The sequence below is a fragment of the Gallinula chloropus genome (assembly GCF_964237585.1).
Source record: "Gallinula chloropus genome assembly, chromosome: 9".
NCBI lineage: Eukaryota > Metazoa > Chordata > Aves > Gruiformes > Rallidae > Gallinula > Gallinula chloropus.
Window position 1 is genome coordinate 5,631,796 of NC_140094.1, and position 27,148 is coordinate 5,658,943.

Sequence of the window (27,148 nt, forward strand, 5' to 3'; positions counted from 1 at the left end):
GGCGGCGGTGGCGGCGGGAGGAGCGACACAGCCGGAGCGCACCCCACCGATCCGCCGCCGCGTTTACCATGGAAACCAGCGGCGTAGATAAGGAAACAATAAAACCCTCGTTTATTGGGAAGAATTTAGTCCGTTTCTCCCCTGTGGACGAGGCCGTGAGGCCTCCACCCGCCGGGCACCTCCCCAGCCCGAGTGGGCACCCGCAGCCCGCCCCTGGAGGGACAGAGGAGGAGGGAGGAACGGGGGCCGCCTGTCTCTCTGTTCTCCCTCGGGGAGGCTCCAGGGGCGGCCTTACAGCCAGCTAACGGCGGGAGAAGAGCAGCAGGTTACTCCTGCAGAGCGGGCTCTGAGGTACCCGTCGCTCGAGGTCTGGCACCAGGCTTCCTGCCCGCAGCCTTCAGGGAACATGGAGTAACGACCCCCAACCACGGCCCGCCCCCCGCCAGGCGTTAAAAAGCGATTTAATAGATGAACTGGGAGTTATGAGAGGAGAGGGGAAGCCCAAGGCAAGCGGCACTGACCTCCAGGCAGGGCTGCACCATCCCACCCCTCGCCTGCCAGGGCAGGATAAACAGAGAGACTCTCAGGTGCGATCACTTCCCAGGGGCAAAACAGGCCACGGTGAGGGGGTGGGGGGAAGAGAAAGGGGGGAGGGAGGGACAAAACTAGAGCAGTGTTCGTCAGGTAGGGAGCTGGGAACAGTATTGGCCATTGCAGCCCTGCCTCGGAGCTGCCTCTTGTCCTTAATTTGCCCCTTGATGATTTACTCCCCCTCGACGATGGTGGAGGGAGAAGCAGCTTGGAGGACACTAACCTGGCGAAAAATACCACAGAAGGAGTTCCTATACAGGAGTAAATTTAATAAAACCACCACCAATTGTTTACTTTAACATAGCTCTTGTTACAGAAATCATAAAAATGGACTCAGTAGCTAACTCATTAGTTCTTTCCCCTTTTAATTGAAAGATACCCCACTGATTTCAACTTCTACTGTGCTAGATGGAGTGTTAAATAGTTGCCAGGACAATATGCCCAGTGACTGAGCCCAAAACAAACACAAAGACAATTCCATCACCTTTCCTTTTCAATGTTACGACTCGTTATAACGTAAGTGAAACTTAAAAACAGCAAGGAACGGTCCATTTGACAGATGAAAGGGGGAGGGAGAGGAGATCCACAGCCAAAAATCTTTCTGTAAGTCTTTTGAGAAGCCTCTTTTTCCTGCCTCAGAAGTTAGAAGAAAAAAAAATTAAGGAATTCTGAACACTCATACAGAGCCCTCAGGGTTGGGAGCGCGTGTCCTCCATGCATGGAGGGGAAGAGCTGAGTTGGATTTGGGCAGGTAGCAATCTGGGGCCAAAAAATAATAGTAATTAAGAAAAAAAAATAGGCAAAGCATCCTGAATGGAGCGTATGCAACGCACACGGGGTTACCCAGCGTCAGGAGCTGCACACCAGGGGACAGGGCAATGGGTACACGCACAAAACACCGTGGAGGCCAAAGGAACTGCAGGAAGAGGAGGGAAAACCCAACTTCTCAGGTAAAAAGGCTTCCAAAACAAACCAAAGGGGAAAAAAAAAAAAAAGAAGAGATTAATAAAATAGGTTTCACTATCCCAGCACACGCTTCCCCCACCCCAGCCCAGGGAAAACAAAAGGAAACAAAAAAAAAATAAACAAACAACCTAAGGGTAATCAAACAGAAAGAAAATGCACAGCAAATAGACATAATCTTGAAGATTTTTAAAGAATAAATATTTTTTTGTAATTAAACATTATGCAAACACGTGCCACGCTTGCTCTTTGTCCATGCATATGCGCTATATACAACTTTGAAAAATACTGCGTTGTCCTCTTTTTGTTTTAAAAGTTTATACAAAGGTTGGGTTGTTGGTTTGGTTTTTTTTCCTTGCTGTGTACCCCCACCCCCCTCTTTAAACCCCTCCCCCCCAAAAAATCACCTTTACAACGAGCCAAATGGACATTCATCCATGTACTTGGGTGGCAGAGGAGGAAGAGGAGGAAGAGGGGGGGGCGGGAGCGCTGTCGCACCCTCCCCCCCCCTTACCAAAGTACATCAAAATGGCTGGTTTGGACATGAAAAGCAGTGTCAAGAAACTGGTTTAAATTTCATCTGTACTACACACAGGAAAAGAAAAGATAGAAAAGAAAAAGGAGTCGGCTTGGAGAACGAAGCTACGTTACAAGTTAAAGTTGGAGGGTTTGGTTTTGTTGGTTTTAGTGCGTCTGTCACACTGGGATTGGCCGCCTAGAATACTGGTGTACAATGCTTTAGCTACCTTTTTTCTTTTTTTTTTTTTTCCTTTATTACAATATAATTTACTTAAATTTTCTGTTAACAAAAGGGAATCCCGGTACTACAGACCAGCGGTGTAACAGGCGTAGCGCCTTGCGTGTGGCTTTATTGGAATCGCACGAGCGCTCTAGATGGGAAAAGGTTTCAGAGTTCGTTTTATGCGGGGCCAGGCTCAGTCCTCAATGTACTCCCACAGGTCCTTCTCGTAGCCTTCATGCACGTGCTGCAACAAAACCCTTCGTCGACTCTCGCAGTATCTGCGGCAAAGACAAAGAGCACAGGAGGAGGAGGTGAGGAACCACAGCACAGGGCATCACCGACCCACTTCCCAGACAGATCCCTCCCTGCCTCCTGAAAAGGGAGGTTGTAGCCCGTTAACTGTGTTAATTAAGACTTCTGTTGCTCCAGTCGTTCAATTCCAGATCCCTGGGCTGGAAAAAAAACAAACCCAAAGCAACAAACCAGCATGGAAACTCTGAGTTTCCCATGCAAAAGGATCCCCAAAGTATTCCACAGCTGAGAAGCCTCCCCTAAGAGCTGAAAGAAGGAAGCGGCAGCAACTACAGTGTACTAAAGCCAGAGCTTTTAGTGGCAACACCTGAGAAAGGGATGATGCCTTCCTCAAACGCAAGCCAGCACTGACTCCCTGAGCCCTGTCAGGACAAGGAGAAAGAAGATCCAGGAGCTCACTGGGCACAACCTTAGGAGGGCTGAGCCACTTTTCATCCACTCCAAAATCCCGCTGGAGATGGAAACGGTCAAACTGGCTACTAGAAGTGTTCCTGCTCTGGTCAGAGCACACATTTTACCTCACTGGGTGATGCCTGTGCCTCAGAAGGGTGTTACACCCTGCAGGGTCTTCCCACCTACACTCGTTTAAACAAAGCTGCAAGGAAAACTCATCCCAGAGCCAGGTCCTGGTCCCAGGAGCTCTGGTACCAGGTACAGTACATCACCCAGGTACCAGGGTGAGCTATACCATAGGAAGGGATCAAAAGATGGCACGTTCATTTGCATGTGTTAGCCATCTAAAAAGATAAAGAACAGCAGAGAAACATTTAAAGCATTCAGGGCCCAAGAGAAAACGCAGAAGCAGCAGCAGCATTTCTGGATTAAACCCCTTCCAATGGCGATGCCAAAGTCTGTGTCATCTTTAGGCGTGCAGGGGGCAAGTGAAGCCGAAGTGGCTTGGGAGAAGCCAGCCCCTGGGAGCTGAGTGCCACATCAGGCCCACAGTTCAGTGTGGGCACACGCATTGGCCAGGGCAGCAGCTGAGGGGCTCTCACAGTTCGGAACCCGGCTGGCTCAGCAATGGCCAAACACCCACCAAAGGAGGGGTCTTCCAGCAGGAGGTCCTTGCAGTCATGGACAGCACTGTGCTAGCACACAGGCACTAGAACATCACCCTTTGCTGCTCCCATTCAGGATCGGATCAGACATCCACCCAATAAAACCATCCCGGCTCTTCTCATTGCCATCAGCTGTTGCAACAGAAATCACTGTACACATGGTCCCGCTGATCTTCCCAAGCACATGACAGCCAGCGCCCACAGTTCCTGCTTTCCCAAGTTCAGTAATTTTGCTGCTAGAGGGGGCAGGGGGGGTTTAATCCTGTTTTCTAGAAACATCTTCACAAGCTACAAGACCAAAAACCAAAGGAGGTCAGTCCCAGCAATCTCCTGCAGCTCTTCAAACCCAACCTGAGAACATCAGTGGCCTCAGTCTTGCCTCAGCGCACACAGAGCACCGGGCAGGATGTGATTAGGATGTGACCAGACCAGTTCATCAGGGGCCTGCATGGGCTTGACAGACACATACTTTCCTCCCAGGAAGATGAAGGCGGGTTTGGGATACTAAGCTTGGAGGGAATTCAGGCTGTTATCAGGTTTTAATTTCTTCTGGATAGCTCTTACAATCCCTGGAAGAGTTTTGGGAGCACACAAGAGAACAAGCAGCTTGAGCTGAGCTGCCAGCTTCACGGTGGGCTTAAATGGTAAATTATACCACATCACAAGCAAGAAGGAAGGCTGATGGTCCCTTCCAGTCCCGGACACACAGTCAGACCACAGCAGAGTGGGCCACAGACCCACCACAGCTCATCAGCTACTTCTGCTCCCCATGGATCCTCAGCCAGTTACGGGTCCCTCACCCAATTTGGTCTTTCCCCCCCCACCCCTAAGCTTAGCATAACAAATCAAGTGACTCTGGCAAAACGCCTCAAAAACACAATCCGTGATCCTGTGACTCATCCACATCTACAGCTTTGTATTTTTCCACCACACAGAACCGATTCCTTTGGGACTGCAAAAAGCACTGGTGTCACCTGGCCCCAGTTCTCCTGCTTTTCTTCCCAGAAGAGACACACCAAAGGAAACGATTTGCTCTCTTATGGCAACTCATCCCAGGCCAAAGCTGTTAGCTGGGAACAAAGTCATTCCTTGTTCTTCTCTGCCCTTCGTGACATAGGTCCCATCTGTGTCCTGGCCAAACCCACGTGCTGCTTCTGCGCAGGAACAGCGGCGTACGAGGAGCCATTGCTTTCAGTCACCCTTTTTCCATTGCCAGATTGGATCTTCTCGCCACCACTCAGGAGAGCAGAGGCAAGGCAGAGCCAAGAGCACCTCCAGCGGGCTGCCACCTTCCCCAATAGCCCATCCCCACAGGCAGCATCTGCATGAGGGCTTCAGAGCCGACACCTTCAGGGGCTGGCACGGGACACCGCTGCTCCTCCCAGATGCTCAGGGACCGGCTGAGGAACACAACGTATGGCAGAAGGCCAATGGCAGACAGATTCCCAGAGCAGAGACAAGAGGAAACCGTAGCTCAGTAAGTACACGCGCCGCTCGCTCCCTGTCACATGGGACAGTGACACAGGCGCTCCAGCAGCTCTGAGATAGAGGACTGAATCGAAAACAAACCTGTACTTATCCTGTACTTTCTGCTTTATGTCTTGCAGCGAATCTTGGGATATATCTCGCTCAAGGTACCCGGAAAGCACCTCTGTAGCATTCTCTAAGTCTGCTTGGTTATTCTGCAAAGACAAAAACAGAGTGTTTTGGGGTGGAAGGAAAGGGAGGGGCTTTTTTTCCTTCAATCCAACTGAAATCAGTAGGGAAGTAAAAAGCGGGATTAGACACGCTGTGCCTAACACATTAGTAACCTGCTCATAGCATCAAGACTGACAAAGCTGAAATTTCTTCACTTGATCAGAAGAGTATCTGCATGTCTGAGGTCTCCCATTATCCACAATATCCTGGCAAGCCTAGAATAAAACTCCCGTCCTTCCTAGTGCTCCAGTGTGGTAATAAAATCCTTCATGTCGCATTCTGTCCCTTGCCTATCTCTTGGTTTTGCCATCGAAGCCTCCGACGCCCAGTACATCCCCATGGTGTCAGAGCGGAGCCTTCCCTACCGCTCAGGAGATCCTTGCACCATCTGAAACCTTGAATGGGCAATACAGCTTCGCCTGCGAAGCAAATCAGACCTCCTCCACATTTAGACCTTTAAGTGCATTTATTCTGACAGTGCCCTTGGAAAAAAGCCAATGCCAGGAAAAGGCAAAAATGCCAGGTTTAAGCTTCCACCTGTCCAAGGCGGCATTAGGGCAGAAACTCAATTCCTGTCTGGCTTTGAAGGGCAGTAACTCAGGTTCCTCCCCCAGCAGAGAATGCCCAGCACATCCTCTGACATCTGCCCAATATTAAAAGCAACTCACTTCTGTACAAGCAAGACCAACAGCTTTTCTCAGCATTATATCCCTTTTTGGCTTAACTTGACCACTGTGTTTTCTCCTACCTCAAAGATAATGGACTGATTATTCTTTTTGAGGTAGAAGGCAAAGACGTAAGTGTACATGAGTGTGGCACGACACTGGCAGAGGACGTCGACTGCTTTCTTCAGGAACTGCACCTCAATCCACGACATGTTGTGCTGCTGCATCTCCTCCATTTTCTGCTTCACCTGAGCATAGAGCTTGTGCTCAAAGCGCAGGCTCTGCATGTGGTTCATGTAGCGGTTGCAGTAGAACAGGTACCTCTGCAGGGCTGCTCTGGATCGCTGTGTTAATTCCCATTAGGGGGAAACAGAAAACAAATAGTTAAAACAAAGTAACAGTCACAAAAGTAAACCCTTCACCAAGGCTTTTCCTGACCCTGAGAACGAGTTTCCTTTCCAAAGGTGTTTCCTCTCGCCTCACGATGGCCAGACTTGGACGGCACCGCTGCATGTGGCGTTGTTAACTCTGACAGGAGACAAGGGGCCAGACTCACAGCAGTTGGCTGTCACGTAAGGGACTTCCTAGCTCAGCTGTGGCATCCTCACTCCCAACCCTGAGAGCAAGGCAGATCACACCACTAAAGCTCAATCAGTTTTGAATTTCAGCTTCTTGATTCAAACTACAGGACTTAAATGCTTCCAGTGTCAGGACAAACAGCAAGAAGCAGGCTTTCCTCCCTGGTTTTGGCTAAGGAGGAATTCTAATTAAACAATTACTGTGCTTGCATTGAGGGGGCAACATTAGGTTGCCTGGGTCACACTGATTTTAGCACAGGACAAAGACCTCAAGTGTGAGTGATGGGAACCAAAATGACTCAAATACACAGACATTAAATCTTATTTTCTTCTCAGACAGCCCAGCTCTATGAAGTGTTACACTAGGGGTAAGGCTAAGCTTTATGTTGCGGCTGCACAGAGGCAGCAGCACAGCAGCCAAAGTCAGCGCTATTTGCAGGAGGAAGGGCTGCAGGAAATACTTTGGTTCTTGGCTGCAGCGGTGCTCTGACAAAGACTGAGGAAAGGGATTTCTGCATGCAGCAGCACACTACCCCTCCCCATTAAAAGGGGTCTGGCTCTACCCATAGTCACAAAACAGTGTCACGGAGCAGCAGGGTGGCAGTACCACCCTTCAAGGAGTGGTACTAGAGGAACCAGAGTCTGTTCTATCTGTGGTCAGAAGTTCTGCTGCGCTCAAACACCTTAGGGTTCATGTGAAGAACTCTGCAGTAATGCACATTTCACAGAGGATGCGAGGATCACTGTCTCAGCTCCACAGCACTGCAGTGACTTCATGTGAAGGGCTGCTATAAAACAGGCAAAGCAGCCTGGCAAATAACAGCCAAGTTAACACAGGCAAGTTAACTGGGTTAAAATGGCTTTGAACATTCGGGTTTTTTCTGGTACGAAGCAAGAGCCCAAAGCCACTGGGGGAACTGAACTGTCCTTTGGATGTGTGTCCCGATCCAGGAAATTCTTCAGAGCCCATTTCTAGATTTACAGAAAGCCTGAGAGCACGCCACAGGGCTGGCACTCTCCCTTACCACCAAAGGTTATGGACTCACCTCCTGCGCATCCCTTGCTGCCTTTGCATCATCCTCATTGTAGCGATTACAGTTGTACCTGTACAGGGACACCAATTCCACACATTTTAGTCTCAAAACGATGCCGTTTGCATCACGGCGGCTTCCTCACCATCCAGCAAGGCACATCCCTGAACTCACCAGGCAGATCCGTGGGGCTCCCAGGGGCCCAGGCACACCCAGCAAAACTCTGCTTTGCAGTTCTGGTTCCGACACACCATGTGGTTGCAGCCCCCGTCCTTCTCGATGGTGACGTGGCATTTTGGGCATTCCTGATCACAGGAATGAGAGCACTGTTAGCAGGGAACGCAACCACCCCACAATACTCATCCCCATGGAGGCAGAATGCTGACAAGCTCAATGCACCATTTACTTCTTCCCTTGGATCATCAAGATGCTCTTCCAAATCAGGCCTGACATTATTCCCAAAATTGGAGCAGCTAGGCAGCAAAATAACACACCCCCCCCAAGCAAGGACGTCGTATTGGTACACTGCAGGGGTGATTTCATGACCCACACCAAAACAACAGCCGTAGCAATTGTAACTGCCTGGGGAAGGCATCCTGCTTTCCTTGCTGCCGAGTGTTTGCCCTGCTTCCAGCTGAAAGCAAGCTGAACCCTGAGCTGCGATCACACTGTTCCCAGACAACCACAGATGGAAAGCACCACCCCAAAAAGTATCTGAGAACACGCAGCGAGCAACCAGCGTGCTTCAAAGAAGCTTCTGCCAGCTGAAAAGACACTTCTCCTCCTGGGGTGTTTCAACATTTCCCATCAGGTCCCTTTTCTCCTCTTCAGGTGACACCTTCCTGAAGCCTGTCAGGTGCGCAGCCCCTGGCAAGCACCAGGGCAGCAACCAGTGGGGCCGCACAGGGGTTTTAAAACCACCAATATCCCTCTCATCCATCAGCACATGGCCTTTTCCTAACGTGATACTTGACTCCTAGAGAACAGATTATTTCTGGAGGATCCTGATGAATACACAAAGCCCAGGCTGTGAGAATATACTCACACTGCCTCCCCAGCAACGGAATCCAGCCCAACTCTTCCACGGCACTTGTCTTGCGCTGGGACACGAAACAGCTGCACAAGACCTGAACCAAACTCCATTTAACTCATCAGGTTAAAATCAAGCAGCAAGAAGAGGAAAAAACCCAAACTAAACCCAAGAAGAGTTTTAGCCTGGTTGAGTTGCTCAGTGCAGCTCACAGTACAGCCACCACAGCATCTGGGGAGATTATGGGACAGCTGTTTTTTTACCTACACAGCAACACACACATACAGCCAGACAAGCGATCTGCACTCACGTCAAGTCAGCTGCAGCTTTTGGGTCAAAATATCTAAAATCCCATCCTGTAACTTCCACTTCTCTACAGGACACAATCCAACACGTGCTCCTACATCCACTCCGAGCATCCCGGCTGTTACCGCACCCCAGTTTGGCTATTTGCAGTGCAAGACAGGAGAGGTGTGCTCAGAGGACAGCTGTGGAGGTACAAAGAATCCACCCCTGCGGTCTCCAGCTGTCCAGCACCGTGGGGGAGTGCTGTTTGCGATAAGGAAAAGAGCCAAGAGACAAGATTTGACACCATGACTTCTTTTAGGCCAACATAATTTAAATGCTTCCAGTTAGTTTTGTTTCCCAATGCCTGCAAATTTGCAGGTCTGAGCACTAATGAGCAATAAGGATCATTACAGCAGCTTGCTTCAACTTTGAGGTTATCCTTGAACAAGACAATATTCCCTTCCAACCTAAGTAATTTCCCGATTCTGGTCTCCAGCACTCCACCTGAGTACTGTCATCATTTCTTCTTCAACCTCCTACTTTGGTCCCACTGCCCAATCCTGAAAAGGAAGGGTCAAGTACATCCCACATGAGCAACAAGGTTTTCCTGAGCCATTCCTTCAAGAGGAGATGTTATTCCAGCACATGTTTGGAGAGGATTGCCATCTCTTAGTCAGCTGAGAAGGGCAGAGCTCCCATCCCATCAACAGGTCCCAATAGGGGGTCAGCCTGAGAAAGGCAACAATGCTTTGTTTCCAACCAGATGACCAGGTTTGTCCCTTAAATAAGAAAATCCCCCCAAATTTGGGGCACTACTCCAGTAGCTCAATGAATGTTTCCTGCTGCAGTCACACCTCTCCTCCCCACCTCGTGCTCCGTCAGGACCCTGCACAGGCTAGCTGACTCCTCGCTCGTTTGGTTCAAGGTTTTTTGGGGGGCTGGTTGTTATTCCAACGGGTTCAAGCAGCAAGTGAGGGACGCAAGGAGACTTTTTCAGCCCTGCTTTCCTCCCTGTCACCAGTGTTTGTCCTACAGAGTTAACTCTACTACTAACAGCGTACATGGAGCAGCTAACCCTTGTGTTCCAGGGAAAGCACAAGCCGATGGGTTACATGGTAAGCACTGCAGTGCCAGCAAGTGGTGTAGAGAGAGCATGTTATAAAGAAACTAAGGAAAAGCCATGAGCAGGACATGCTGAAGAAATTGTGAACACCAACAGAAAGCAGCAGCAACTACTCAATGCAACAAGCAAGAGATTCATAGGTTAAGGAGGATACGTCGGGAAGATCTTACTGAGAGGTACGGCTACGCAGTGACATAACAGCCAGCAAATCAAACTGCTACACCAGGAGATTATTCCACACACAGTCACACTGCCATGCAGAAGTGACCTCATTAACATCGCTCCATTGCCAGTTTGGAACCAAACTGGCACTTTGAAACAAAAGCCCAGGCAAACCCAGGAAAGAACCACCTTAATTTTGTCATAAAAGGCTGCGTGTACATGATGCACCACAAACCTCAGCTGCTGCTTTAGGAATGAGAGGCTAAACAGATATGTTAGTTCAGACTTCGGGGCAGGTGGAACAGCTTAGTCCTCCTCCAGAACATCCAGAGACAACTGGTGGCCATCAGCCTCTCAGCCACATTCATGGCTTCATCTATAACCCATCCCATAAAGTGAAACCTCAAACACCACTGGGAATTCTTAATGGGTTTCACCAGATTCCAAAATCCCAATTAGGGTTGGCATAAACCAGAGCAGCATGATGACGCCTACAGTTGTTGGGCGGGTGTTGTAAACACTGCTTATCCGAGAGGAAGAGATGGTGCTTTGACATCTTGGGCAAGATGCTGTGCACAGCTCTGGCACTTGACCAAGCTGGTGAGAAATGAGAGAGCAAAGTTTGACACCAGTGCCCAGGGAGGAGCTAGCAGGCTGCCAGCATTTTCCATGTGTTAGAACAAGCTTAGGACTTCCAGAAAGTACAGAGGGAAACATGTTCAGGCATTAAAAAGTGACCTGAAAAGGAAAAGAATTGGGTTCGTGCCATTTTATCTCACTTAGAGAAGAAAGCTGGCCAATAGGTTTTTTGAAGGAAGAAAAAAATCTGCCTGGTTTATACATCAGACATTCAAGCCCCGTCTAGCCTGGAAGATAATGAGACTGTGACATGCCAGGAGCCACAAGCTGTTCTTATGGCAGGGGCATTTTTACTATCAGATGAAAAACTTTCATTAACACCAATTTAAATTCAACCACCACCAAAAATAAAAACCCAAGCAAAAAGCAGTGCCGAGGGCGAGAACCGGCACCATCTCGGTGGTTCTTCCCTTTGGATTTGGAGATGCAGAAAGATTAACACCACTGGAACTCAGGTCTGAATCAGGTTTCGTCCCTTTCTTTCGGGGGTCTCGATACACCTTAAGAGCCCAAAATAAATGCACAAACTAAAGTTTTCTCTATTTCTTACTCCTTCAAAGGTTCAGCCTAACAAAAGCACCTGGCCAATGTGGTTTCTTTCTCCCCAAAGCCACACAGACCAAACAATACCTGAGACTCGCCTCGCTTAAGCAAGAATCATTCAAGAACCAAATCTGTACAGCAAACTGAGAAAGAAGCATGGTCTATTCAAGCTTTCTCCACAAGGAGACTGAAAATTAAAGGCTCAATAAAGGACTTGTATTGGCTTATCTCAAATTGAAATTAATGTAGTTAAGCCAAACTGATACAGTAAGTAGCTCATTTGACATGAAAGGCCGCCTGCTCCAGCACAGGCTCTGCCACAGGGGCTGGATCTTTTGTAAGGAGGAGGAATTCAGCACAGGTCTCCTAAGTGCAAGTAAATGAATGCAAAGAAACCCCACCAAATGATGGAGCAGCCCACAGAACTCGCTGCTCCAATCTCCTCGTTTCTCATTCAAGCTCGTTCTACATAATTCATCAAAAAACACAGCGCGTCTCTCTGGTTTGTGAGTAGAAACCAACTCAGCTGGGTTTCACTCCTCTGCTCTGTCATACAATTGCCTAATTTTCCTTTCCTACTCTGTCTCCCAAGGCAAGCTGGAACAAATGTATCTCACGTTCTCCCGCTGCAAAGGATTACCCAGATTTCAAGCCCACATTCCAGGAGGACTGGTATTTCTCTCTTCTACCTTCATCTTGGCAAGATGGGAAGTTTTCTTCCCTGAAGGGAGACCACATGGGACAGGACCACAGCTCGGCATCACGCTTGGAGGACTCAAGAAATCACTTTTCACAAGCTAGAAACAGCAACAGAGACCATAGTGGCAATTAAATTACCTGGGAAAGATTTTCCCCGTGAAATTGGATAGTACCTCATCCAATTCCCTTCTAGATTCTTCAAAATGCAGAAATCCAGGATGGAATCATGTCTCTGACTTGCAGTTGCTGAAGCAAAGAGCTATGAAGGCAGAAGAAAACCCTCCCCAAACACAAAGGCCCCACTCCCCTGCCAGAATTGTTTAAGGATGGCTGTAGGTGGAATCTGACTGTGTACTTCCTATCCCAGTGTAACGCCACGACCTCACATGGTGGCAGAAAAGGATTTTACTTGGTTCCTTTCTCAACAGCAGCAGGACCCTATCGCTGTCAGATGAGCCCTTGGGTTCCTCTGTGCCTCTGGCTGAGGGCCAGCAGGCAACTCAAGCCAGAGGAGGTGGTGGCTGGCAGCCCTGTGTCTCTGGGCTGATCTGGTTCTCCGGAAGTTGGGAAGCTCCAATTGCAGGCACTCCAGCAGCCAGAGCCGCCTGCGCTCCTACGGGAAGCCAGAGCTCCTGACAAGGGTGGGTTACACTTCCTACCAGCATTCCCCTTGACTGAATCCAGCGTCAGTTGGGAGAGTTAATTCTGCTGATTAAGATACCGTAAGACTCCAAGACAACTGGCTCACTCAGCTATCTGGTGTAGTTACCCTGAGGTCATTTTTCTTCCTGCTGCTGCTGTACGGCCCAGGCTCTGAAGTATCTCCTTGCTGCAAGAGCATCTTGCAGGGTATTAGAGGAAGTAGCATAGACGGCAATGTTCAAGGACAGCAGCTCTTCTGCTGCCAACACCAGGCAACAGAAACCAACAGGTAAGCTGAGCTGATGCCAGCATGCCTTGGCCATACTCATTTCCCCTCCTGATCAGCTTCTGGATGGGTGTTTCCCACCAAAAAAAGAAAATACCTTCTTACTCGATGTTTTTTCTGACAGTCTGAGCTACGCTTTAAGTGCACTGCTCCTACCTCCTGACTGAATCTAGATACTGGGGGGTAGAGGAATCCAACCCAAAACACCAAAAACACCCATCTTTACAACAGTATTTCTGTGTCTGTTTAAGTCTGTGGGCAAGCAAGGTGCATAAAGCCTCAGGATCTCAGCTGAAAAGAGACAAAGAGCTTCCTCTTTCCAGCAGCAGCGTACGTTATTCACGTTTGGTCTGCGTTAACACGTCTGAGTCCATCACTTCAGCCTTTCCAAGGAGCAGTGGAAAGCTTAGCACTGGATCATCACCAAACCCAGCAAGGAGAGCTCAGCTCCTGGGGTTCAGCAGCACGTGCCAAGACTAAGGCAAGTTGAAGACCAGGAGAGATACAGCTGCAGCCAGTATCACACCCCTGAGGGACATGATTTGGCTCCCAAGAGCTTTCTCGCAGGCAAAGCAGGGCTGTGGCCATTCTGCTGCCCCAAATATTTGATACCCACTGCTAAAAAAGGTGCTTTACGCGTGCTCACACTCCAGCCCTTTCCAGGTACTGGGTGACCCTTCCTTCTTTGAGCTTCACACCTGAAGGCCAAGAGAACTCTGAGCAAATTTGGTTCAGTTCTTCAGCCACATAACATCTTTGTGCACACCCACTTCAGAAAAAGCCAAGCTAATTGAGCAACACTCGACCTCCGAGCAGGGACCACCCAAGTCTGGGCCCAGGAAACGAAGCAGCCAGGGAGGCTGCAGGATCTCAGCCTGGCTTTAGCCTGCCTTTAGCCCCACGTTTCAGTGCCATGGGTGTTGCTGCTTTCACCACAACGCAACATTCCAGCTGAATGAAAAACACACCACCGAAGCAGCCTCGCTGCTGCAAACAATACCATTAACCAGTTACACAACAGAGCTAAAAAAACAAAGTATCCATTTCCTCATGCCCTCCCTACCTTGTTCCACCCTCCAGGCTGGGCAGTCTTGAGCCCCAGGTTTGCTCCTAACCCCACCCCCCCTCCAACAGCATCTGCTGCTGCTGTTTTCTTATCACCATGTCAACTTTGGATTTAATTTGTCCCAAATGGAACAAATGCTGAAGTTTCAGGCGAAGTTGGGCTAGCTGTAACCAAGGCATTTATATAACATCTCACCAGCTGTTCTGCCAGTCTCTGCCTGGAACCCTGCCCAGCGGAAATGAACAGCTCCTCAAGAGGCCAACCCAGGGGACTTCAAGGCAGATGTAAATTATCAGGGCCAAATCAAGCCACGGATGGTGTTAACATTTCTCACAAACTTGGGAGCCAGGCACAGATTTGCTTCGGGAAGCCAGCAGTGCCAGGCAGGAGCCCCAAGTCTCCAATTAACTCTTTCTTCCAAGGGCAAATTCCTCTTAACCCAAAGAACCTCACCTGATTTGAGGCAGTAACGCTTAGTTGCTCTTCAAACAAGAGCTGTGGCTTTTGAGGCTTGCTCTTAAGTAATGGCACATGGCAGAAAGAAAATCATCCCCATACAGAGAAATCAGGCTGTCACTCTTCTTTTCATCCGGTAGGTCTATATAGCACAGGAGAAAACCCCTCACCTTTGTGTTCGCTGCAATCCAATTAGAAGTTTCACTGTCATCATCACACTTCTTAATCCATTTCTTTAACCACTGTTAGAAAAACAAAGAGAGAGTTACATTTAATGAGAACTGTAAAGCTTCCCTGGGCAACTGCTTACGCAAAGGTAAGGGATCCACATCGAGTATGGAGAGGGGCTGCTGAAAACAACCCCAACAGCAAGGAATTTAGTTGGACCCATTTCCTACAGCACCACCCTGACCCAAAAAAACATGATTGCTCCAGCGATGAGTTTGGGGTTCTCAAGTTCAATCAGCACAAATCTGATGGGACTCTTGAATATTACAGCCATGGCAGAAGCCAGCTGCAGCCTAAACCGCAGCCAGCCCCCGCCATGCCTCGCTTGCCATCAAACCACGTGTTCCTTAGGTTCAAAAAGCCCAGACTTTGCTGGGTTTTTTCTTTATACCTTACCAAGAAGGCAGCTGTGTCAAACAAGCACCAAGTAACAAAGGCAAAGCTTGCTTGTACCTGTCAGATAATGACCTGACCACATCTAGCCCAGAAAGACTAGCTAAAGCTTTGTGGAGGTTCCTCTCCCCTCTTCCCAAGGAGGTTTTTTTCCCCCCACATTCATCACTAGGAACGCAGACTGCTCTCTCCAAGGCATGAAACCTGGCTGCCCACAAGCTCTGCATAGGCCACAGCATCTCAATTACAGCTTCTGACACCTTCATGATACAACCACCAGCCCAGTTCGAGCTCACTGTGGCAGCAGGCCCCAGGACCAAATTAATTCCCTTGGCATGCCAAACCACAAGCCTGCTGAAGCACTGAACCCCTACAGAAATTCCTGGCATGGGAATGCTTCTTGTTGAGCCAGACTGTGCCTTAGTTCCTCTTCAGAGGGTCAGAGATCTACCAGCCGCTCCTCCAGACACTACCCCACCTGGCTGAGCCACTGGTCCTTCCAAGTCAAACTCTGAGCCGTCCCAAAGGCATCCAAGAGGACTCGACCAGTTCTTTGCATGCTCTGATCTAAACAGGTGAACCTCTACGCTTCTTCACGTGAAGAGCCACAAAGCTTGTGCTTCATTTCTATGTCTCACATGTAACATTGCCTTTAGGCTTTTCCAAGTCACACAATAAGACCTTTGATACACTCACCTTGCATTTAACGGGATCATGCCAGTTTTCACCGCAGTTGAAGCTGTGAGCGAAAGAATGGGGAAAATAAGCAACTAGGGCAGATGACTGTCCTTTTCTCTAACTAGGTTAACACCATGCAAGTTTTCTTCTGAGTTGCTCTGCTGAAAGACCAGGGCCAGTCCTAACGAAACATTATACACATCCAACAAAACCCCAACCCAAACCCTCAAATCCCTTGATGGTCATTTCAGCGCAGTTTCTATCTCAGTAAGTTCTGATTCTCTCCAGTGTCTGCAGCTGAGAACCTTGGCATCTCATATGGAATCCTGGCTTCCTACTGGAAGCCCATCCTGTGCTTCTTCCACCATCTAAACCACATCCCAGTAGGAAGAGGTACAGAAGACACGCCGATGTGCTTCAAGGTGGCTGGTAAGAAGCAACAGGAGTTGTTCTTACCAAAACTGACGTCCACATTTGCAGCGAACGGGTTTAGCATCAGGATATTGGACTTTAACGACGTGGTGGCAATCTGGGGCAGGACACCATTTTAACAGTCGATTACACTGCAAAAGAAAGCAGAAAAACAAACCCAAACAAACCCCTTTTTCATCCTTTCAGCCACAGTCCGTCCTGTCTGAACACCAGCCAGACTGGGCTCTCCAGCAAGCCCGAAGGCATTCGGCTGGGAAAGGAAAAACCTACCCAAGCACCTTTATCTGAAGTGGGAAAGCTCTTGGTATTTCACTAAGAGCAATATTGCAGCTTTACTTCCAACAGTTTGCTGCATCTTTGGGTCTGTTATCCTGCAGATAATTTTTGGTATTTTCCTACGAGTATACAAGATAACCCCTGCGAACCTCTACTGTGTAGTGACGCTCCATTAGAGATGATTCAAAACCCCCCTCGCCCCAACGTTACAAACAAGCAGCACTTCTCTGGCTGGGCACCCAGGTGAGGAAAACAACCTAGAAGAAGTTACAAGTTTCAAATCAAAACTCACCTCTACAAAACTATTGGTTATTAAATGCTGGTACTTTAATTTAACCTTGGAATCTGTGATCAGACGCCTGCAGAAAGGGAAGAAATAGAAAAATTATTGCAGTCAACTTTTTTCTATACATAGTAAGTTCAGATAAATGACTCCCATTTGTCCTTCTGTGCTTTGAACTTGCCCATTCTTTATTGTTTCACATTACTGTGAAATCTACAGCTATCCTACTTCACTTTTAACACTAGCTTTGGAATCCCACAGAAAACTCCAGTGATTCAGAAGAGCTGAACCTCTCGGTCTGAAGTTTTTTTTTAAGAAAAAAAAAAAACCCAAACACACACAACAAAACACCCCCACTTTCCCGAACAACCCAAGAAGCAAAGCAGACAATTGACATCATTAGTTCATTTACATTAAGCAGCAGGTTTGCAGCAAATCCCTAGGAAAACTTGTGTTAGTTACTAACGTGGGTAGACCTGATGTTATCTGGGTTTCAACAGAATGCTCTGGCTGGAAAGTTAATGTGGTTTAAATCAATTTATCATAAATTGCTTGAAAAATTCAACTTCCCAGACGCTGTCCTCAACACAGACTTGGATTTTAAGAAGCTGGCTGGCTCGGAAGCAGGAAAGCAGATGAACAATAGACAGAGGAATCCTTTAAATTCCTTTAAAAGCACAGTGACCACTTTTACCCTGGACACACCGACCCAGGCAGCATAGCCACATACTAAATCATTTCATTATGTCTTGCTGAGCACCTTCCAGTTATGACCAAGATCTAAAGCTGGGCTAACATGCACTCCTGTGGTATTTCTGCTTTAAATTCAACTGTGCAGTACAGCTTTACACAGGCTGCAGCTCAGATAAATACTGGAGTTAATAGATTAGCCATTTCAGGGTGCAGCCAAAACTCAAGCTCACCCCTGCACACTGGGGTGAAGGGGATTGCTTATCACAGAGCAGCATGTGTGATGATGCGATGTTGTGTAAACCCAGCCCTGAGCAGCCTGGGGAGCTCCTCACCAACAACACGATTATTACATAAACATAGCACGTGGCAGCCAGATTCCCAGTGTTCACAGAAATCCCCATCAGATGACAGAGCACCTCGTCACGCCCGCGACCACGGCGAGCCAGCAATTTCGGAGTGAAACTTATTGAACAATGAAAAAAACCCCAAACCACCCCAACAAAAGCAATCTGAACTTCAAATACGAATGATAAATCTCTCTGACTCCATACCTAAGCTTCTAGGCATCATAAATGTCACTTTAAAGGTTTATTGTATTACAAGTACGTATGAGGAACTGGAATTTAAACAAGAGGAATGCCATAGCTAACCAGAGCACAGGGAGGATGCAACCCGCGGGTTTTGCTTCATTTTAGCCGTCTCACCTGCTCTGGGTTCAACACCACTTCCACAGCAGCACCTAGGTTAAGACTCCAAGAACTTTACACTGATTATTATGGTCTTTCAACAAGTAAATGGCAAATGAAGCTGGGCGGGAGATGAAGCCCGTTCCCAGTGCCCACAAACTGTACTTTGGGGTACATCCCTCTGTGAGCCAAGCTATACAAGAAGCCACCTCACTGAAGAAGCCTGGTTGGAAAAGAAGGCTGCTTGCAAAATAAAAGTAACAATCCCCTTCACCCTTCCAGCAGCTCAGTTGGGATCTACACAAATCTCAAAAACTCAAAACTCATTGCTGACAGCAATCCTCTATCAGAGAATCTACACTCTTGCTCCATTTTCATCACGCCACCTCCTCAAAGACACAAATTGGTGGAATGAGCAGAACACATGACACCTAAGAGGTCAAACACGCTCCCAAAGCAACTACTTCAAGACTTTGACACAGCAACAACTGTCTCCACAATTCCACGAAGGAAGATGAAAAACAAGGCAGCGCTCCACCTAACTTCCACATGGGAACCCGAAACCCATTCCCACTACGTGGGTTGATTCTCAGAGGTTACTACAAGGCTACTGCCACCCACAAGCAGCAGCCATTACACACAGCAGTAATAAAGGCAGCTTGCGTTGCATATTAATGAAATCAACATCTTGGCATGAAGGTTAAATCAATTACCAGCAGCATCAAAGGTGAAAAAGGAATGGAAACAGATTTACCTTCAGCCAGTTCATAGGTCTGGAAAGAGTCCTCAGCCTGCCTACTTCATCTCAGCAGTAACAAGGAAAATAGACAATAAACTAGCTAAATAATCTATGTTAGGGAGATAAGTCAAATTGCAGATGTACTGCCTTGTCAAGGGAGGAAATGGAACGACTTGGCCGAACTCCTCTGCTTTTCGGATGGAGAACTACTACATCTATGGGTTACACACTGATATAGGTTTCCAGGCTCTAGCAACCCAAGAGCTGGCAGCTTTGTCAAAATGCAAAGATTAAAAAGAGAAAAGTTAAGGACGGGGAGGGGATGCATGCATGGTAAGATGGCTGCACAGTTGTCCATCTTTTGCTGTTTAAAGAAAGTGTTAGGCTTTAGCCAAAAAATATGCCTCCCTACACCAAACATCATCAGGTCAGGGAAAGGGGAGGGGATGTGGGGCGTGTGGTTATATACGTTTATACACATAAAGCACCTATCACTGTATTGATAAACATTCTTTGGAACCACTCTGACAGCAGAGGTAAGACCTGGAGTCAGCCTGTCAGTACTCTGGACAAAAAGAACTTGGCTGCTTTACCACCCAGATGCCATTTTACTGTCACTGTTCTCAGGTACCTCTGGCACTTCTAGGCAAGGGGGAATCCCACAGCACATGTGGGGAGTTGAAGACTGCCCAGACTCCTGCCCCCATCCCGTGTCAGGGGTTTCTGTGCTATAAGGGCACTAGTGAAAGGTAAGGACCACCAGCCCTACCACAGAATCAATGAGAAGCCACAGCAACAAGAGGCAGCACTGCTCTACTCTCCTTCCATCCTCCCTTTGCTACTGCTCCCACCACGGCCTTTGCTGAGTTCAGCTCACGCACTTCACGTGCACCAGCTGAACAGCTTATTCCAACTGTCACAGTCAAGAAAACACTCAGCAGCTTCCTGCTGAGACTGTACCACACGAGTTGAGTTCAGCCTCCAGTAAACAAAAATCTCAATCAAGTCCCTTGAGATACTACACCAACTCCAGCTCAGTTTCCACCCACCAGAGTCCACAAACCAGCCTTCAACAGGGCATAGAAACATTTCAGCTACTTCCACTTCCATCAAGCCTACACTTGGTGACTAACACAGAGCCCCTAACGCAGAGGGCTGTGGGAAATCGCTGCTCTGAAAGCAACTGATATAAAACCCTGCAAATTAATATCAATGAGTGAGTCAGACTCAGGAAGGAAGGAATAAGGTAGCAGAGAATGAGCTGCTATTTAAATGCTTTTTAGCATGAAGAATTAAAATGAACTTAATCAAGGTTGGGAATGATGACGGATGTTACTCACGCAGGAGCATCACCCGATAGAAGAGAGAAGGAAGCTCATGGGATTCACCGCCCCACCACATACAAGTCATCATCCTACTGCTGGCAGGCTTCATAAGCCAAGTGACAGGGGCTAATGCACCAGCGTAATCAGATCTCACATTTGAGGGTCAGCTGCTTCCTAGCAGCAGGCAGAAAACGCAGCCTACATCAGACTGTGCGCAGGACTTCTCTCCTCTGACTCACCTACTAACTACAGCTACAGAACTTGGTGAACCAGTGGGTTGACCTAGGTAGCGAGTCCTAAATTCCTACATAAATCAAAGGAACTAAAATGCACAGAGTAGCTAAACAGGGCTCAGGAAGACAGCCTGGTGTTTCTTCTGCTGTCACACTGACCAGACTGGTCAAGGAGTACTCCCCTCCGAATACCGCAACGTGGGTTTTTCAGAGGTGACCACAAAGTCAAGAGACATATTGGGGTTAAAGCAGTTTGAGACCAAGCTCTCTGCTCCTTTAAAGCCTCTACATTTGCACAGCACATGAATACCAAACGGAAGGAGAGAAGAAAGCCAAAGTGGTAGCAGCTTCAAATACTTACATAACTGTATTGTCATCGACTAAGATATCACAGCCATGAGCAGGGCATGAAATGGTCTGGAAAAAAAAACAAAACCAAAGTCGTAAAAGGAACAGTGTTTATCCTATTTTTTGCATCACAAAGAACTCCAAGGCATCAGACTTCACTACAATCCATAGTAAAAATAGTACAGTGGCTCTACCATCACGTCCCAGATGTGCCGCTGCGCACAGCATGATTTCTCCCACCCAGAGCAAAGACCAACTCCGTGTCCTTCCCTCTAGCTTCACCCGTGATGAAGACTGCAGCCCCAAAAGGTTTGGGCCTTGAGCTTTACTCTTTTTTTGCTTGTTGTTTTTCAAAATTCAGTGGGAAAGGACTGTCCCCTTCCCTTCCCCTTCCTCTCCAATAGACAGAATTCCAGAAATAAATCCCAAGGTAGGGGAGCTGGAGGTTTTACCTGTCCCATGCCTTCCTCCATTATTTTGGTAGTTAAATATTCACTCCAGCACTGCATACAGAACTTGTGTCCACACTCTAGGCCAGTAAAGTACTGCAACGACAAAGACAAGACAAGAGATCATTTTATGGCTCTGCTTCACTGGATCCTTTCACCCTTCCCTGTGCAGTTTATCACATCCCCAACACCAAACTTGAGATGCTACTTCCTATCTCGCATCATCACCTCTACAGGACATCACCAAGGCAGCTTCAGCCACACCTTCAAAGCCAGATGTGAATCCCCTTGGTAGTGGCAAGGAAAGGCACAGCCAGCTTTGCATCCTGCTGCCCATTTCAACCCATCCTTGCTTTAGGAGTAAGCACATGGCGCTCCCCTGCTTTACTCTTGCAAATGAGTACAAGAAGTGCACCGACAACCAAATCACAGTTATAAGACAACGTAGATACTTCTTTCCTCCTATATTTCCCCACTCTGATTGTTATTCCCTGTAGGGGCTGCCTAGTGGTCCTGGAATACCCACAGGCACTGATCTGGCTCTTTTTTAACCCTCTGCCAACCTGCTTGGTAAACTTCTCCCTGAAACCCAGTCAGTCATCAGACAAAGGGACTAGAGATCCTAATCTGCAAGTGTAAATGACTAATTTAATTTCAATAACAATTAGCCTTTGCAGACATCAACAAGGACAACCTCACCCGGGTATGTATCACCCACAAAGAGCATGTCATTATGTGGCTGGTATTTAATGAGGGGCGTGGGAGCAAACATTGCAGAGGAAAAGTACTTTTCTCGGGTCATCCTGAAGTTATTTCATACCCAGAGCCAGGGGGCAAGGACAAGCTACATTTACACCAGGAGGTTACAATGTGACAGCTTTGCTTCTCCAGCCACCTTCTCCACCAGTAAAATAAACCAAGAGCTCCACCCTGAGATACCATCAACTTGTATGAAACTCCAGAAATGAAAGAAACCTCTGCACAACAGCCCAACACAGCAGCAAAAGGCTGTCAGTTGAGTAGAAAACTCCTTTTAAGAGAACACTGTTACACCAGAAACGCTTCCTTGACCTTCAGACTCTTACCACCACCACCACGTTGCCCGGACACTGGTAGGTGACCTCAGTTACACCTGTCTCTAACCACCACTGGGATTGCGTAGGGAAGGTGCCTGTTCGCACGCTCTTCCCACGGCCTGTCCATGATTCACACACGCCTGGCGCGCCTGCCATCACCACGGGCACAGGTTGGAACCTGAGGCTCGGCTCTGCCGGCCGTTCTCACGGCCCTGCTGGGAAGCACTCACTGCGGGAGCAGAAGGAGCTTGTCCCTGAATTACGGCTTCTCCCTGTGTGACGGGAAGAAGCACGGAATGGGGGATCATCCCCACATGTACCCCAACGCTCCCGCAGCAAGCGCACACAAGAGTGAGCTACGGAAGATCGGTAAGCACACATCTTCACTGAAGGCTTCTCCAGGTTCTTCTAGGCCACAAACAGATCACAGAATCACTGGGTTGGAAAGGACCTTTGGGATCAATGCATCCAACCATACCTGTCCTGTGCTAAACCATATCCCTGAGCACCTCATCTGTTAAACACACCCAGGGATGGTGACTCAACCCCCTCCCTGGGCAGCCTGTGCCAGGCCCTGACAACTCTTTCAGGGAAGAGCTTTACCCTCACATCTGATCTGACCCTGCCCTGGCACAGCTTGAGGCCATTTCCCCTTGTCCCATCTCCTGTCACTTGGGCAAAGAGGCCATCGCCCACCTCTCTGCACCCTCCTGGCAGGTCCATGTAAGGCAGTGATAAGGTCTCCCCTCAGCCTCCTCTTCTCCAGGCTGAACACCCCCAGCTGCCTCAGCTGCTCCTTGGAAGTTTTGCTCTCCAGCCCCTTCCCCAGCCTAGTTACCCTCTCTGAACTCACTCCAGGACCTCCATGTCTTTCTTATGGTGAGGAGCCCAAAACTAAACACAGTATTTGAGGTGTGGCCTCACCAGTGCCTAGTACAGGGGCACAATCACTCCTCTGGACCTGCTGGCCAGAGGAGTGATACAAGCTAGTGGAGGATAAACTGTTCAGCCTGTGCCTGCTCCTGCTTCTACTGTGGAGAATGCTAGGAGCAGTAAGAAGGACAGGAGAAGGAGTCAAAAGCTTATGTTGTTTATGCGGTGAAATGCTATGTCTGGGGCTCCAATTATGAGGGGTACCAGTCAATTGCCAAAGCCTCTGATTATAATTGGTATTACTATAAAGAAAATTATTACAAATAATAACGATACAAGCCAGGATGCCATTGGCCTTCCTAGCCAGTCGGGCACACTGCTGGCTCACATTCAGCCTGCAGTCACCCAATACCCCAAGTCTTTCTCCTCCAGGCCGCTTTCCAGCTGCTCTGCCCCAAGCCTGCCGTGCTGCACAGGGTTATGTCACATCCCAAGTGTAGGCCTCCGCACTTGGCCTTGATGAACCTCCCCCGCTGGTCTCAGCCCATCCAGCCAGCCTGTCCAGGTCCCTCTGAAAAGCCTCGCAACCCTCAGGCAGATTGACACTTCCTCCCAGCTTAGTATCCTCCCCGAACTTACTGAGAGAACATTCAATCCCTTTATCCAGGTCACATCGAACAGGACCAGCCCCAGGAACACCACTTGTGACCGGCCTCATGCTGGGTTTAGCCCCATTCCCCACCACTCCGGGCTCGCCCATCCAGCCAGTGTTTTACCCAGCAGAGGCTGCACCTGGCCAGGCTGGTGGCAGCCAGTTTCTCAAGAATCCTGTGAGAAACAGTGTCAAAGGCTTCGCTGAACTCCAAGTACACTACACCCACAGATGTGCTAAATGCCCACATGAAAGGCAGCCATCACGCTGCAAAGAATTCAGAGTATCTTTCAACTTACTTCTTTACTTTGAGGGAGTTCCCAATTATTTTTGGCTGAGCTAATAGCAGATGTCAAGAGAGCAAGCAAAAAGGCCAACATAAAACCACCAAGCAGAAAGGGTAACCAACTTCTGAGACAGCATGTTATCGCAGGGGACAGCTCTGCTTTCACCATACCTATGCTCATCACCTACTTCTCCTGCAATGATGGGTGCTAGCAGCAGGCTGTTTGACCTGTCCCTGCTCAAACTGAAGTCGTCTGTGTGTCCTCAGAACAAAGTTTGGATGACAGTATGATGTTTCTCCAGCAGGGACCCGAAGGGCAAGATGCAAAAAGTGGGCGAAGCCAGGACCCTCTCAAGCCTTGTCTTCACCACTAGGGCTTGACACAGGTCCTGGGGCACCCAGAGTGAGTAAAATAAAAGCTGATGGACTGCAGGAGGATTTGAAAGCTGAGATCTTAGGTTAGGTATTGAATGTAACTTATCCAAGAATTTAGAATTCATATTGACCAACAGATCCCCAAACCAAAGGGCTTAGAGTCACCTAAGGCACACTGACACAACTAACTGCCTTTTAAAGAAGACATCATAAATATTAGGTTTCCTACATGGTCCGACTTCTGCATGTAGCAAAGAAACAGGTTCCCCTGTTATCTCCTGACTTACATAAACACTGACATCATAGAGATGCTCACGTGCAGCATCTCCCTGCTCCAGCTAAAAAGCTGAGAACTGGGGTGCTGCTATTTTTCACATGCTATTTGAACTACAAACCCCAAGCAGCATTAGCTCGCTTTGCGCCGTCCTTCCCAGGCAGCACACGTGGCCCCAGCCTCTCGGTCCTGAGCGTCGGGCGCAGTGCTCCCACCCAAGACAGCAACTACCTTAAAACGGGGGAGAACCATACGTTAAAGAGACATGAAATCTCAGTTTGGAGTTTCCAAAGGAATTCAAGGGAATCAGTGCACACGAGGCTTAGGAAGAGATGGTCCAAGTCTCGCAGTTACCAGCAACAGCAATCCTAAGAACCTCAGCTGCCTAAAACCAGGCTTTGTTCCCCTCCAGAGCGAGAAAAAGTGCCATCACCAATCTTACCACGAAGCAGAAGACGTTTAAAGCCCCAGCAAGCACTTCTACCCTAAGTGTATGGACATAGTAACAAGCCAAAGACATCCACGTCAGGTGTGTTCTCCCAACGGCACAGCTTCATTTCACTCCTAGTCCTGCTTAGTTTATTCTAGGCTTTCTAGCTTGACTGTTTTGTATCATTATTTACTTGTTTTTAAGTTGTTTCCTGTTTTGTCATTCTATTTCAGTAAATCCCCACATGCATCACACTTTCCACCTATTTTTTCCTTTATGTATCATTTATTTGATGGCTGAATTGGCATCTGACCTTTGCAAAAAATAAATCACTTTATCTACTGCTTGCTTTTTTCCCCCCCGAAGAGCTTTGCTACTGCTGCACCCCAGACACCAGCAGCCTCAAAGGGTTTTGCAGAAAATATCTGACATACAATCCCATTTGGGGGAATACTGATATAGTTTGAGGTTTGTTTTATGCAAGAAAAGTTTGTCACACCAGACAGTAAGAACTGAAGAGAACTTGTGAAGTGGGACACGATTCTGTGGGCCCCCAGCATGTTTCCCGGCCCAAGCTGCGGCACATGAGACATGAGGTTCATCGCATTAAGGAACAATTCAAACACTGTCTTTTTCATGTGTCTACTGCAGATTAGAAGATTCAAGGATAAAAAAAGTGCAATCTTCATTTCATTTCAAAGGTATTGGTTTTTTTTTCCCCAAAACCATACTGTTGGACATGTCCTTACAGCCTTCTGCTCAAACATTTCATCTCAGATAGCAAAGTGGGGAGGAGTTACTGGCCGGCCCCCACGCCGGGTGCCAGGTACTCACCGAGTTTGGGTAGTTCAGATAGCAGATCTGACAAGGCATATCCTGGGCTGATGACCTCGTGTTCATCTGGCGCGTTCGAGACTTTTTACTGGGATTAATTACATGACACTCTGCAAAGAGCTTCTCCAAGTTGCCATCGAAGTACCTGCAGCACACACACAGAGAAGAGAACAAAAATTTAACTATCTTCCCTTAAAAGAATGTTTCCAATTCAATTTGGGAGTTCAATGTACAAAGTTGGGTTTAATACTTGAAGAAGCTCTCACACTCACTACTCAACACAACACAGCCTCGACGGTAACAGTGAATACTGGACAACAACGTTATTTCAGAGGTCCAGGCTTGAACTGCACACTCCTACAAGTCCAGCTACACCCAATTCTCCAGCTGCATTACAGTGATTTATTTGCATTACAGCTCCAGGACAGGAAGCTGAAACAAGAACGTCCTACTCCATAGTCCCAGCATCAGGACACCTTGCCAAAGCACAAGGTTGATGGTCCTCAGGTTCAAGTCTCTTCTCAACTTAAGCATTCCACTTTCCCTAATGTTTTCATCACTACAATATTAAAGAGGAGGCAGGAAGCAGCAATCAGTCATGGTTTGTGATTCAGCAGGTCCCTAGCTCCTGTACTTCACCCTCTCCTCCATGCACTCAGCCTACATAAAGAAGTCCTGACTTCAATTCTGGCACTTCCTTCTCTGATCTATGGAGGAAGGAGTCAGCAGTGTTAAAAATCCTACTCATCTGAGTACTTTTATCTCTAGTCCACCTGAGATACTTAACAGCCTCCTAAGAAAATACAACTCCAGGTTTACAATCCTTCTTCCAAAGATGGGGTATCTCACAGAAGGGAGGAGGCAAAACTGGTCAGGGGGAAGTGAAAGATCACTCGATTTCCTCTTCTCTTAAGGGAAAAGGATACTGCCTTAGTGTTCAGTCTCATAGAAACCTCTTCAACTTGGTGAGGACATCCAAATTCAAAAGAACCACAAGTAGGCAAGTTAGCCCC

At 48.1% G+C, this 27,148-nt stretch overlaps 1 protein-coding gene across 1 annotated transcript in view; it reads right to left on the reverse strand.

Moving 5' to 3' along the window:
- Window positions 1-1,956: 1,956 nt before the first annotated feature.
- ARIH1 (ariadne RBR E3 ubiquitin protein ligase 1) overlaps window positions 1,957-27,148 on the reverse strand; it is a 56,568-nt gene continuing 31,376 nt past the window's right edge. The window contains exons 3-14 of the mRNA XM_084268279.1: window positions 26,136-26,280; window positions 21,339-21,431; window positions 20,900-20,955; window positions 16,872-16,938; window positions 16,328-16,434; window positions 15,890-15,932; window positions 14,743-14,814; window positions 7,813-7,943; window positions 7,654-7,711; window positions 6,113-6,373; window positions 5,236-5,348; window positions 1,957-2,574 (exon numbers count right to left, since the gene is read on the reverse strand). Coding sequence (XP_084124405.1) covers window positions 2,490-2,574; window positions 5,236-5,348; window positions 6,113-6,373; window positions 7,654-7,711; window positions 7,813-7,943; window positions 14,743-14,814; window positions 15,890-15,932; window positions 16,328-16,434; window positions 16,872-16,938; window positions 20,900-20,955; window positions 21,339-21,431; window positions 26,136-26,280 — 1,231 coding nt within the window. The 3' untranslated portion in view covers window positions 1,957-2,489. The remainder of the gene's footprint in view (window positions 2,575-5,235; window positions 5,349-6,112; window positions 6,374-7,653; window positions 7,712-7,812; window positions 7,944-14,742; window positions 14,815-15,889; window positions 15,933-16,327; window positions 16,435-16,871; window positions 16,939-20,899; window positions 20,956-21,338; window positions 21,432-26,135; window positions 26,281-27,148) is intronic.